Consider the following 14911-nt stretch of genomic DNA (forward strand, 5'->3'; position numbering starts at 1 on the left):
ATAAAAATAAACTACATGACATAAGATAGTCTCTTTTAAATACTATGAAGCTTTGTAACAAGAATGAAGAAAATATGTGCAGGTGTGGTGAATTTTCTAGGATGTATTTTTGAATTTTGGAAAGTCAGAATAGAAGACATGCTAGATTTTATAGGGGAACAATAATATAAACTACTAATATTATAATACAGCATTAAAAGTTAATTATATAAATGTTGTGTACATATTGTTAATGAAGCTTTTAGAGCTTCACAAAACTTCACACAAGTGGCTGTGTCCGTACATGGGGTGAGATGGAATGGAAAATGTGAACTCAGAGCAGTGTGGGGTGGTTTCCACAGGGCATCTTCCTGATTCAAACAGAAAGTTGGCTTACCTATCCTTTCTCAATAAATAAGCAATTACAAACAAGTATGGTAATATAATAGGAAACAAGAATTAACTTTCCCCTGTAGAACTGACCAATATGCTCTTAAGTAATATTCTCTAACAAGCTCACAGCTACGCAATGAAAGGCTGAAGTATTTCCTAAGACTAACATACTTTATGGCCCCTAGTCTTGAAATTCCACCTAGGTTCTAGTCTATGAAAATAAATGTAATAAAAATATTAGAAGAAAAAATATTCTCTAAGGTCTAAACGTAAGTAAGAGAAATGCCAAAGGAAAAATCTTAAATGTTGAGGTAGTAAAAAGAACAGCTACATACCTTTCTTCTCGGGTTTTTCTCCGTCTTTCATTTTTTCTTTTCCTTTTTCCTTTTCTCTGGGTGAAACTGGAAAGAAGCAGATAATACCTTCAATTTAAATCAGTGGAATAGATTGAGAGATAATTCCATGACAGATTAGCTTATAAATTATGTGTAGAAATCACCTTTTTGCTACCATAAAGGTTTATATACTTAGATTAAACTTCAAAAATAATTATAGATTTGCTTTTTTGATCCATAATTTTATTGCACATCCAAGCAGAAGCAGTACAAAAGTAGATCCGACAGCAAAGAATGTCTCTAAATTAGATCTCTCTTTCTCTCTCTCTCTCACACACACACTCACACCACACACACACACACACACACACACACACAAATGCTATATGTTAAAGAAGTCTGTTTTTGATATTGGATGAATGACAGAATTATCAAGACAAAAATGAAAGTCTCCTGAACCTAAAACAAAGATCAAGGACTATAAACTTCATGTGTTAATACTTTACAAAAAGAGTCCATACTAAATGTTTTTAAAATAATCAAAATGAGACCATAATGATATCACATCTTTCCAAAGGAAACAAAACTTAATTTAGCTAGCTGTGATCCAGTTATTTATTCCAAGATGATTCAAACCCTACCTTATTATTTATTCATAGTGCTTATTAATTAGCAAGCTAAAAATATAGAATTTGAACCAGACATCATTCTCTCTACATCATTCTCTCTCTTGCATTTCTTAACTTTATTCATTCTGTAAGCTCATTCAACCTAAGATTTTTGTTGCTCTTTTATTCCCCACCTAGCCTGTATTTACACAGGAATGTACAGAGAACATTTGTCAAAAGCTGAAGATTATCTTTGGCAAGACAAATTCCTTCCCTTTCAATGGGATGTCAACACGCAAATGGATGATGAATGCTAAACAAATAATTGCAGAGGTAGTTAATTGCATTTAATGTAATTGCTGCAGAGAAAATGAACAGGATGGCATGTCAGTGTGGATAATGGGGACCTAATCTCAACTACATATTTGGAGAAGGCCCCTTGGTAGATGTGACATTGAAGGATGTGAAAAACCTCTAGGAAATTAACATAGGCAGAGAGAGCAAGAAGAAAAAGACCATTTCAGAATATCTAAGCAGTATCTGCTGTGGGCATGACATCATTGTGCCCCGTAATACAATAATATCTTGTCTGAGGTTGTGAGACTTTTTCAAGAAAGCATGTGTGGGTTAGCATGGTATCTGTTACAAGTAGGAACTATCGCATACTTAGAAACAATTCATTGATTTGACATTTGATTACTATCCATTCTCATCTGTCAGGAATTTACCTTAAACTTTACATTCAGTCTTAATAGAGTTTTTGTAGTGTCACCGAACACCAGTGTCCCCTAGTGACACTGTTCTCTCTGCTTGTTTGTGTCTTTCATCGTGAATCCCCAAAACCACATTTTTCATCCCCTGCTCCATGAAAGGATCTTGAGGCTTGGTTCAAGTGTTTCCTCTGTAAATTTCTAATCTATCTATACTTATTTACTAGAGCAATTACACTATCTATGAACATATATTAATAAGCAATAATGGTGCCATGTTTATATATGACTGCTCAGCAGGTGAAATCATTGAAGGGAAGATTACAAAGGCATATTACACCTTTGTAGATTCAGTTAAAATCAATATCTGTCATACAGTACACTGCTAATAATATTTTGAAATATATGAAATTTCAATATTTTATAAGACACTAATATCTTTTTTTTTTCTTTCAAGCTCTGTTTGCTTTCAATCTCTGGAAACCTTTGTAGCTGATTAAAATTTCTTAAATATAACCTAGAAACAGGAAGGGGGAATTTACCTTGGAATGTCCAGGCACTGAAATTATTTTCCCCTTCACAATTAATAGTTATTTTAGTTGCTTCTGAGAAACTAGTTTCAATTAAAACAAATCTCACAAAATAAGGGTAGGAAAACAGGACTTACAGAGAACACCAAAAAAAAAAAAAAAAAAAAAAAAAAAAAAAAAAAAAAAAAAAAACCAAAAACCAAAAAACCTCATTTTTCTTTCTTTGGATCATTGTTAATTAAGCTGACATCCAAAAAGAAATTCTTGGCAAAAACAAAGCCTCTTTTAAAGTTTCTCTAGGGGGAACCAAGTTTAGGAGAGATAAGCTGTGTGTTCAGAGCCCTGACTAAAAAGCCCCCCTAGGGAACACCTAATCTGTGGCTCTGCCTCTGCACCTCAGGCAGCTGGCTGTCCATACCAAGAGCAGATTTCCAGATTGACATGTGCACAGGCATAAACGGGCGAATTAATACAAAATCGGAAGAGCAAAGGAGCTGAATTCAAACTAAAATTAGCATATTAACTCCTCATTCTCGTTACCCAGGGGAAAAAGCTGGTTCCTTCAATCAAAATTTTTGATTTACTGACACAGTGGTACATACCGGAATTTCATTATCCCCCTTCAGAATTAGCTCCACAACACAGCTTACTGAAACAGCTGGACCCGTGGTCTCTAGGGAGAGGTTCAAATGGCAGAAAGCCACCAAAGCTGTTTGGACTGAAGCTTCACACTTTGGCAAGAGTGTGCGCAAATGCCAAGCTTTGAAATGACTTCAGATCCAGCAATGCAACAGTCAGTCACCGGTTTAATAATTGCTTTGAAATAAAAAAAATTTATGCTACAGTAACGACAGTATCTAACTTTGCCGATACAGTTCTGCTAAGAACCACCCTGTCGCCCATATGGAAAACAATAGCTGCCTCTTTCCACCAACCTAGACTGGCAAGCCATATCTTGGTAAAGGTACTTTTAACCCAGGGCAAAACAAGCTTTTGCACCTGTTAAAGCTTATTTGGTTTGCCACTATTATTTACATGAAACAAAAGACCCTTTGGTAGGTTCATAATTAAGAGCAAATGGAATCCACCAGTTGGAGTGGCTCTGTGGCTTGGCATCTGAGTTGGCATAAGCCCGCCGTCACTGCTCTTGTCAAAGACTGACCTTTCTCGGTCACAACATTTAAACTCAGCTCAACTCTGAAGCAATTGCTTCTTCCCGCATGGCCCCTCACCAGCACTCCCCAAGTAGTTCTGTGTACTTCTGTTTTTTAACCCAGCAGCCACCAGGAAGACGTCCATGTTTTCTGAAGGTTTCTGAGATTACAGTATTTCAGAACTTCTAGGTCTTTGTAGCTACAGCATCCTCTAAGGACCTTTTCTCAGAGTTCATCCTCAAAAGTTTTGGCTCAAAACTGTGAAAGTGCAGCTCTTTAAAGGCTACTAAATTCTCTAACGGACAGATGATAATAAACTTAACTAAACCATTAAGATTAAATTTGACTTCAGAACTACTGAATACTACTAGTTTGAGCAAAGGACATTATATCTTTTAGAGTAAAAGTTTTGAGTCCATGATTTTACTTAACAGAATTTTTTAACTTTTCTTTTAGTAAATGTCTATGTTTTGAAATTTCTAGTGCTATTATATGTAGGAGATATTAGTAGTCAATAATATTGAAAAGTTGAGTATTTCAATAGATTCACATATAACTCATACATATCAGTCTTTCAATTCTTGAATGGTTATTTAATACCAAATGATCCTTCTTGAAAAAATACATACAGAAAACAGTATATGGACTGAACAGGTTATATTTAGGAAAATGTATGTATGTGTGTGTGTATATATGTGTGTATATATATACATGTATGCAATAGCAATTCTTTAAAAAGTAGAGCATGAATTTGAAAGAAAGTAGGATACATGGGAAGGTTTGAGGGAGAAAAGGAAAAGGAGAAAAAGGTAATAAAATTATAATCTCAAAAATAAAAAAATAAATGATTTTATAAAAACATAACACAATTTTATTTATTATTTGTGAATTTCATACATTGTTATACTGCATTTTGAGCATATTCATTTCCTTTGCCCAGTCCTCCCAGAACTAATTCCAATTCTATACCCAGCCAACTTTGGGTCCTCATTTTTTAACTTATCAAAGTCAAATAGTGTTGTCTATATATTTTTGGGTATGTAGCAATCCAGTAAAATTTCTTTTTAAAATAATAATTTTGTACATTTTGTTAGATGCCCACTTCATAAACAGTAACTTATTAGACCGAGAAGATTCAAAATATTTTAAACATGCACTCGCCAAAGTTTGAAGTTTCTATCTGCTTGTTATTTTTCTACTGTGGTAGTAAAACACTTTGACAAAGACATGTCACTGAAGGAAGAACTTATTCTATGTTTATGGCTCCAGAGGAATAAAAGTCCATCATCTTCATGATGGAAAAGCATGGCACGAGGAACTAAGAACACTGGCAGGAGCTGTATGGGGTTATTAATCTAATGTGATACAATGGAATTCAAATATATAGGCCCAATGTTAATTACTAGTCAGGGCGATAGAACTTTAGTCCTATCTCTGGCACGTGGAGAAGATAGGACATCTTGAGAGTTCAGGAGGGTCACTCACTAGTGACTACTCAATATTGATTTTAAGAGTTCTCAACTTTCTCTGATATCATCCAGAAAACGGCTTCCCAAATTGTCGCCCTGACACTCAGGAGTCAAATCAAATTTATCTGTCAATCACTTTGACATTAAAATTTGATTCAGGAAATCTGTCGGTTGCAGGGACTTCATAAATATAAAGCCTGCTTAAAATTTAAATAGACACCATGGTCTCCCTGACCATGTCCATTGTCCTTTTCCATCTACCCATTCATTGAAAGGTACTCTACTATATATTGACAGTTTGGCCATTTCCTATTCTCATCCTTTGGAAATGCCACAATTTATTCTGTAAATAACTCGGCCTGTCTTCTACGGCATCCTCTACACATCTCTTCTGAATTTGGTGGAAAATGCAAGGACCAGAAAGCTAAGTGGAAGCCAGGGAGAGATTCCAGTGACAAAAGGATGCAAAAACTTCATCTTCAACCCATTAAAAATAAGTTCTACTTTAGCCACCGCTACAGAAAAACAATAAATATACAGTCTATGTAACTATATGTGCAATTCATTTTGAAAATAGCTGGTAGAATTTTAATTCTGTACAACCAGAAAAATAATCAACATGCTTATAAAAAAATCACTGAGCACACTAGAAATGGAATCTGGAATTCATACGTTTAACAAAAGTAGTTTTGTCCTTTCTTTCTAAGGGAGAATTTGTAATTTTAACTTACCATGGTCCATTGACAGTTTCTGACTCTTAGAGATTGGCATTGTAGGTATGAGTCAGTATACCCCTATTTTAGTGTTGTTTTAATTGTTTTTCCCAGAATGAAAAAAGATGTTGAACACATTATTAAATATATAGATATGCATTTATATTCCTGCAGTTGATAACAGTCTGTTTAATTCATTAGTTCATTTTTTGATTAGGTAATTTGATTTGGAGCGCTTAGTTTGGGTTATTCTTACAGATTATTGACAGTAATCCTATGACATGTACAGTTATCAAATATTCTATTTTGCGGGCTCTGTTTTCACTTTGCTGAGTATCAGTTTCAGTGTGCAAAATCTTTGTAACTTCATGAAATCTCATTGGTCCACTTTTAGTTTGTTTCTTGAATAACTGGACTCCCATTCAGAAAGTCTGTGTCTACGTTTATGTCTTGAAATTTTTACCTATACTATCATTTAGCGTCACCAGAGTTTCAGGTCTAACATTAAGGCCTGGTATAATTTGAGCTGATTTTTGTGTAGTGTGAAAGATACAGATCTAATTTTACTATTTATATGTGGAAATACATTTCATCTAGCATCTTTTTCTGAAGAATTGGCTTCTTTCCAATGTACACTTTTATACACCATTGATGAATTAGGTGATTGTAACTTTATGGACTTATTTCTGGGTATTCTATTCTGTCTATTGGTCTATATAACTATTATTGTGCCTATACCTCATTGGTTTTGAGATTATGGCTTTGTAATTTAATCTGAGATGTCTACAGCATTGTTATTTCTGATTAGGATTGTTTTGACTAATCAAGATCAATAGTGATTTTATATGAATCTTAGAATTTTTCCCTAAGCTTTGTAAAGACTGCCATTGGAAATTTCATTTTTTAGCAATATTATTTGTGCTTCGACAAGTATGAGAAGTATTTAATCTCATGTTTTCTTCAATTCTTTAGTGTTCTGAAATTTTTATTGAGAGGATTTTCAACTCCTTAGTGAAATTAATTTATAAGTAGTTTTTTTCTTAAGTTATATGAATGAGGTTCCCCCCCCCCATTTCTTTCATGGCAAACTCATCATTTGCATCTGAAAAGCTATTGATTTATATGTTAATTTTCTATCTTGATATGTTACTGAGCCTGTTGCCATTCCTTTCTCATCTTGACTGACTATGGATTCTAACTAGAAGTCAAAATAAACTCTGCTTCCCTTTGGCTGCTTTTGTGACACACTTTTTTACAGCAATGAGAAAGCATTAAATACACACTAGGGCACCACTTTGAAAAGAATCATAAATATGGAGGTGGCATGTCACTGCAGGTACCGTACTGATGTATTTCAAACCCCCTCTGCCTGTGGTCACATGGCTATCAAGTAACATTCAACACTATAGACAGTGTATATATTGTGCATCAGGAGACTGGTCAATTTCTGTCATCTGATGGGTTACTTGCTCCAATTCCACAATGTACATTCATTCTTGGTCCTGCCTCCACAATGGACATCCTTTCACCTGAAGCACTCATGAGCTGCAGGTCCAAGATTGCTTTGTTCATCTCCATCTGCATATTATTCACTCTTTTTAGCTCGACAAGTACATATTATTAAATCTTGGGTTTTACATTAAAGCTATTTTTCAAGACCATTTTGACCTATGAAACTTTTCAATATGGACTGTCACCCTCATATGGAAAGAGACTTATTTGTGCAAACTTGTGTTAAATCTCACTGCTGAGAGCCTACAACTGTTCTACTGTGGTGAACTCATTCTATGCATTCATGGAAGGCCATTTACATGACTTATATTTGAGGTAATAGCATTGAATAATCCAAGGAGAGTCACACTATGGTTGTGTTTCTTGTAAACAAATATAATGATGCTCTGCATTAATCACTATGCAAACTCAATACAAGGTCACAAGAACATACATTGCTCTGATTATAATTACAAAATAAATTCCTACTTTATTTTCTTTTATGGGAAAATATTACCATGGTTAGTTTAGTTTAAAGGCAAGTATTAACTAGCATATCAGAGCTTATGCTTAAAGCCATAACCAATACACATTATTAGGACTACTTTTTAACTCATAAAATTATTCTATTCTTCCCCCAATGAAAAGTATCAAAATAAAAAGATGGGCAAAACAGAAAAGTTAACATCTTACATATCTAGCATCAAAAACTATAGAAATTGTCTTACTTTCTGTGCCTAATAAAAATTAAAACTGATTATGTGCCCCTTTAATATAAATCATTTAACCTATTTGAATGGATGTGTGTTAGAAATCTGTACTTTCTGGCATGACATATTATTTACTTTTCTGTATTTCATTGATGAATAAATATTCCAGGCATAAACTGATCATGTATTATTAAACTCATCCTATGAATCAGAAGAAACTTTTGTTTTTGTTTTTATTTTAAAGGGATGGGGGGGAAAGCTGCAGAAGTAATGACAAGAAAGAGGAAAAAATAAGCTGAAGAAAAGAAAGTGAAATAGTGTATATTCTAGTTTTAATTACCATCAAAACTTATTTCTCCACCAAACTAAGGTATTTATTTATAATGATCATAGGTAACATATCTTAAGTTATTACATACTTTCTTAAAAGACTTTCAGTTGTTTTAATGACAAAGTAAACCATAACTAGCCCTTAAATTTACCCATAGCTGAACTGGAATGTGACTTAAGAGACCATTTCAGGTCTAAAAGTATTCATAAAATTGTAGTTATGAAACTCTATTGAAAAATAAAAACTAAACAATATCTTATCTTAATTATAAAAAGGAAACTAGAAATCAAGTGAAATATTCCACTCATGTTCTGACAAGAGAAAAAGCAAAATAAAATATAAAAGTATACCTTTCTATGTATGTATGCATGCAGGTACGTATATGTCATTTATCTATGTATCTACCTATGTATTTATGGATTTATGTTGATGGAGGAAGGTCATTGGTTAAAAAATAAAGAAACTGCCTTGGCCCATTTTATTGGTTAGAACATAGGTAGGTGGAGTAAACAGAACAGAATGCTGGGAGAAAGAGGAAGTGAGCTCAGAGATGCCATGCTCCCCTCTCCCGGGCAGATGCCATAGCTCTGCTCTCTGAAGCAGACACGATGGAGCAAGCCGCCAGATCAGACATGCTGAATATTTCCCGGTAAACGCACCTAGTGGTGCTATGCAGATTATTAGAAATGGGTTAGACAAAATATGAGAATTAGCCCATAAGAGGCTAGAGCTAGTGGGCCAAGCAGGGTTTAAAAGAATACAGTGTCGGTGTAATTATTTCGGGGCATAAGCTAGCAGGCGGCCGGGGTGCTGGGGAGGCAGCACTGCCGCTCCTATTACAACAGAATGTATCTGTTTATCTATCATCTATCTATCCATTCATCTACCTACACACACACACACACACACACACACACACACACACACACACATATATATATTTGTTTATGTATGTTTTATCTAACTAGCTAATTATATATATACAAATATATATGTCTTTCTACATACCTACCTGCCTACCTATAGATTATATCTATCTATCTATCTATCTATCTATCTATCTATCTATCTATCTATCTATCTATCATCTGTATTTTTCTCTCTCAGAATTATTTGTTTTACTCAGATATAGTTGGTCTATTCAAGAAATATATTCAGGTGACTAATCTCCTGCACAGACTTTGAGAAATTTATTTTAGATTTCAGCCAAGCTTACTACTTTTTATTACAGGAGACTTGCTGGTTTAATAAACCCACTCCACAGCCCACTGCTTAAAGACTTTGACAGAAGAATTCTGAGAGCTATGCTGAAAATGCAAATGTTTTCATCAATGTCACCATGCTCACTCCAGCTACCTTGCTGCTAAATTACTATGGAGTCTGCAGAATGAAGTTGTGGAGACCTTGATCAAGTGGAACCAGTTAAATTTGCCTTTCGGTTCAGGCAGAGAGAAGTAGCCAGTTCAGTCATGGTTCTCTTAATCAATCCTGTCCCTGAAACAGTGTCCAATTTTCTAGGTCAAAAGAGTTAAGAACACAAAAATGAACATATTCAATAAGACATTAGCCCCTAAATACAAGCATAGACCAATCTCAGGTGAGTGGGTGTTAGTGTTTTGCTTAAGTTTGGGTTGATCAATCTGGAATTCAAGCATTATGACAACATGTTTAATATCTAAAGGATTAACTGGGTTCATCAAAAAAGATAGGTAAATGAAGTGTTCTAGTTTCAATGTAATTGGCTCCTATAATTTCATAAAGACTGGCATTATTAGGAGGTTTAGTTTTGTTGGAGTATGTATGGCCTTGTTAGCAGAAGTATGTCACTGTAGGGGTGGACTTTGAGGTCTACTATGCTCAGGATACCACCCAATGTTGCAGTCAAATTCCTGTTGCTTGAAAAATGTAGGACTCTCAGAACCTCTCTAGCACCATGTCTTCCTAAACAATGCCATGCTCCCTGTCGTGATAATGGACTGAGCCGCTGAAATTGTAAGCAATTCACCCTGACTAAATGTTTTCATTTATAAGAGTTGTATTGGTCATGGTGTCTCTTCACAAGAATAAAAATCCTAACTAAGAAAGAAGTTGGTACCAGGAGTGGGGAACTGCTGTGTTAGACCTGACCATGTTGTTTCTTGGAGTAAGATGGACTTTGGGAGTTTGCATTAGGAAAAGCAGTGGAATACTTTAAGCACTGCTTAATGGGCCATACTAGTAGGAGCATGGAAAACAGTGGTGTTGAATGTGATTTGATGAACTGCGACAATCAGGTAGTTTCAGAGGAGAAGAATGTTAGTGTGTGGTTTAGAAACTGATCGTGTAATATTTTGGTAAGAAATGTAGCTGCTTTTTGCCCTTGCCCAGAGAAAAAGCCTCAGACTAAAGTGGAGAGTTTTGGATTAATTCTGTTGGCAGAGGAAATCTTAAAAGACCATTGTATAGACTCTGCTTTGTGGTTATTAATTAACTCTGATATAGACTTATAATAAAAAAGAACAAGCTAGGCCAGGAAAATATTTGGGGAGAAAAGAGGCACGACAAAGTGAAATGGAACTGAGTCCTGTGTTCAAGGAGATAAAAGGCTTTAGTAGTAGAGTGTTAACCTCGGGGGAAGAAAATCTTAGATAGTGGTACAATCCCAGCAATAAGAAGGCAGAGTCTGCTATACTCCTGAATTTGAGACCAATCTGGTCTATAAAGCAAGTTCAAGTTATAGTCAAGTTTAGGCAGTGAGAGCAACAATTAAACAGAAAATTGAATGAAGGGGTCATATCTTAGACCCAGCATGCAGCAGAACATGGCAGCTTTCATTACATGGTTCTAACTTTTAGAGTTAAGTATAGAAGAAATAGGTTAGAGAATTGAATTTGCCTCCATGGCTAAGGAAAGCTGCTGAGGCCAGACAAGTGTCATCAGTGTCCCTGAATGGAGGCCTAAAGGGGCCCTTCCACGAAGCTGTGAAGTTGAAGAATAAGATGCCTTGGAGACCCCAAGAGTTTAAAGATTCCAGAGGCATAGGATATCTGCGAAAGAGATGCTCACAGGAACTGGAACTAGCTCAGGAAAAAGAAAATCTTCAGTCAGCAAAGCTGAACAGAGTTGGAGATCTGAAAAACATTTTGACATCAGATGTGAAGTTGTAGTTTGGAGTTTGCCCCGCAGGTTTTGGTCTTCTTTTGGTCCAGTATTTCCTTACTCTGCCCCCTTTCCTACATTTTAGAATGGTTCTGTATATCCTGTGCCATTATGTTTTGGAAGTATGTTATCTGCTTTTTTATTTTGATTTTACAGGGGATTATAGTTAAGAGGCTGCACGAAACTTTGGACTTTTACACATTGTTGAGACTGTGATAGACAATCAGGACTTTTGAAGTTAGACTAAATGCATTTTGCATTATAATATTGTTACAAGTTTAGTGGACCAGTGAGTGATTTGTGACAGTTTTAATGTAATTGCCCCCCTCAGTCTCATAGGGAGATTGACATAAAGTATATTTATAAACAACAGTTTATAAATCCCAATTTAGATAAACTCAGACATCTCAACATAGTTAAGAGAGTAATTGTAAGCTAATAGAGGCTTTTAGTACTTGAAAACGTAATATTTTCAACTGTGCTACCTGTAAGCGTTAATTTTTACATTAGCTAGGTTTAAATATAATAAATATATATTTATTATTACATTTGCTTTGTTTAATTTTGCATATGGAAGGCTTTGGTAATTAAACTCAGACTTTTGCACATGAGATTGAATCATTCTTCTATTTGACAATGTACTCAGCTTTTCCAAAACTAACTTTTTATTCCAGGGAAATTATTTTATTATTTTTTTCTGTATCCCATAGCTATGATAACTATGAGAAATATTTTGCCCCCTGGAGCATACAAAATTACGTTTAACTGCCTATTTTTAAAACCTTATAATGTTTAGAAATTTGTTCCTGTTGAATGTCATTGTTTGCTCTAGGTTTATTTAACATATCATGGCTTCATGGATCTCCCACAGAAAAGTAGCACTTGTCAGATTAGCAAGGAAGTATTATTGAAATGCTTCTATCACATGATCATAGTTCCTGGAATCAAACTAGCAAAAAGGACTACAGTGCTTTTAATTACCTTACTGTCCCAGTCTATCCCTTGAGGCTGTGAAGAGAGCATGGGACTAGGGCATTCCCAATGATGTAATCTAATGATTCTACGTGTCTGAACTAAGGATCATCAAGGCATTCCATGGTATTCCAAGTTCATGTTTAAAATGTAAACTCTGAATCATTATACAAAATGATAAAGAGAAGAACATTAAGTAAAATATTACAATGCTATTTATTAAAGAAAAACCATTATAAGTAAAGATTTTCACCAATGCTGAAGTTGCTTTGATTCCTATCATTGACTCTTACTCAGACAGACACCCATAGCTGGAATTTAATTGGTGAAGAAAGAACTGATTAAAATGATACCAAAAACTTAAAAGTAAACATAGTTAATCATGAAATACTTCTTCTTCCATATGGATACTTCAACAAAAAATGTGTATCTTTTCAAAAGAAAAGTGAAGAGGAATAGGGGGAGGAGAAGAATGAGGAGGAGATGGGGAGAAGGAGAAAGGGAAGGCAGAAAGGAAGAGAAGGAGGAAAAAAAGAAGAGAAAGACCAGGAGAAGGAATATGAGGAGGAGAAACAGGAGCAGCAGCAGTACCAGCATGAAATGGAACTTGTACCTTTAGTCTGCATTTTCTTCTCAGGTTTCTCCTGCTTTTCAGCCTTTTCTTTGTGCATTTCTGCAGGAACATAGAATGTATAGGTTAAAAATTGAAAAAGTATAAAATTTAAACCATATCTGGGACCTAAACTTCAAAATTCTATAACAAAGTACAAAATTTTCTAATATGTTTGAGGTAGTCCCAAAGAAGGGAAGAGAAAGATCAATGACCCAAGTCATCATGGACAGATTAATTAGAGCAAGCTTTTTAAATTCATGTACATGGCTGCCTCCCCTTAAGGAGAGGTTCAAAAGGCCAGTATTGGAAGTGAAGATAACATACTTTTTATAGTTCAGTGATAGGGAGTTTCTAAAGAAGAGATTTGACAGGCAAAATAGCCAGAGTTACAGGAGCAGAACATAAGCATACAAGTTAGTCATAATACCTCTTGAAATGAATACATGGTTGCAAGGTGGTCATAAGGTAGTCATAAAAAGAGATGGTCAGAAAAAAAAAGAGAGATGGTCAGAAAAACCTTTTGGAACAAAGGTAGGGGTAAAAGGAGGCCTTGTAACAAAGGCATGATTGTCATTTCCTACCACAGGCAGTAGAGAAGCATTTGTAATTAAGGTTACAGGTGGGGCGTGGCCCAATCCTTGAGAAACAGAGATTTAATCAAAAACAAGAATGAGCTTAGTTTGTCTTTTCCGTAAGATGATTTTCAAGCCCAAGATGGAGTCAGGCTGATCCATCACTTGGTGAGGTCTGAAAGAGGCTTCTTAATAATTACTGCATAACTTCTTTATGGAAATATAGGAAAACTTGAGTGGTCTCAAAATCAGCCATTTCAAAAGTGAGAATTTACACTGACAGAGATGCCTGTCAGCATTTCCAGAAAATGATCAGGAACTCTTGTTATTCTTAACTTTAATTCTTCTCAATACAAACTGAAAACCTTTAGTATAAATTTTATTTAGATTTTTAAGAAAGATTGAGTTTTTTCATATTTAATTAAAAATTTATGAAGTGAACTGTAGCCACTCACAGGAAGTACAGCCTAGAATTATTGACACCAAAATACATTCATAAGTGACATCTGGCATTGTATTTAAGCAACAATTATGCCAACCATATATAGTACATTTCATAGTTAGCTGAATTTTTCTCTAAATACCAGATTTTCACAAGTTTATTTAAATTGCCGATAACTTCATCATAATTATTATATATATTGCCAAGCCTTGGAAAATGAAGTAAATTTTAAATTTGCAGTTAATTTGGAGAAAAGCAAATTTGAAATGAGGATTTGAAAATATTATTGTTACTTCCAGAGGTTACTCATTCTTAAATATCATGTGCTTTCTTTAAAAAGGTCAGTGATGTTTGTGTGTTTAACTCGCTTATTAGGCAGCTAGTCAGTTATGACAATAATTACTGTATATATTTAAAATTCTCATCTGTTAACTTGCATTTTTCTTTGTTATATTTTTGAAGACTTCTATACCTAGGTAAGTCATTCAAATATCCTCAATATGCTGTGAAAAGACAGGTAATGATGTCCATTCCTCTTTTAAGCAGACATGTACAACTGTGAAGGTCTTACCTCAATTTCTACCATTAATCAATCCTTTTAATATGCATAGTTGCATTTGTCTACTATCATCTAATTGTGATGTTGTACATTGTCAGACAGTGCTAATAAGACTATGAGTTCATTCATATCTCTTTAAAACAAAAGTCTGCAAGGCACAAGGACAAATCAAGGAGGATTTCTTTCTACCTG

At 34.8% G+C, this 14911-nt stretch overlaps 1 protein-coding gene across 25 annotated transcripts in view; it reads right to left on the bottom strand.

Moving 5' to 3' along the window:
• The window catches only part of Trdn (triadin), a 380261-nt gene that overhangs the window by 265359 nt on the left and 99991 nt on the right, over positions 1–14911 (bottom strand). For all 25 annotated transcript variants that reach the window (XM_075946189.1, XM_075946182.1, XM_075946106.1 and 22 more), the window contains exons 5-6: positions 13147–13206; positions 708–773 (exon numbers count right to left, since the gene is read on the bottom strand). In XM_075946189.1, coding sequence (XP_075802304.1) covers positions 708–773; positions 13147–13206 — 126 coding nt within the window. The remainder of the gene's footprint in view (positions 1–707; positions 774–13146; positions 13207–14911) is intronic.

The sequence above is a fragment of the Microtus pennsylvanicus genome, chromosome 1, assembly GCF_037038515.1.
Source record: "Microtus pennsylvanicus isolate mMicPen1 chromosome 1, mMicPen1.hap1, whole genome shotgun sequence".
Lineage (NCBI taxonomy): Eukaryota > Metazoa > Chordata > Mammalia > Rodentia > Cricetidae > Microtus > Microtus pennsylvanicus.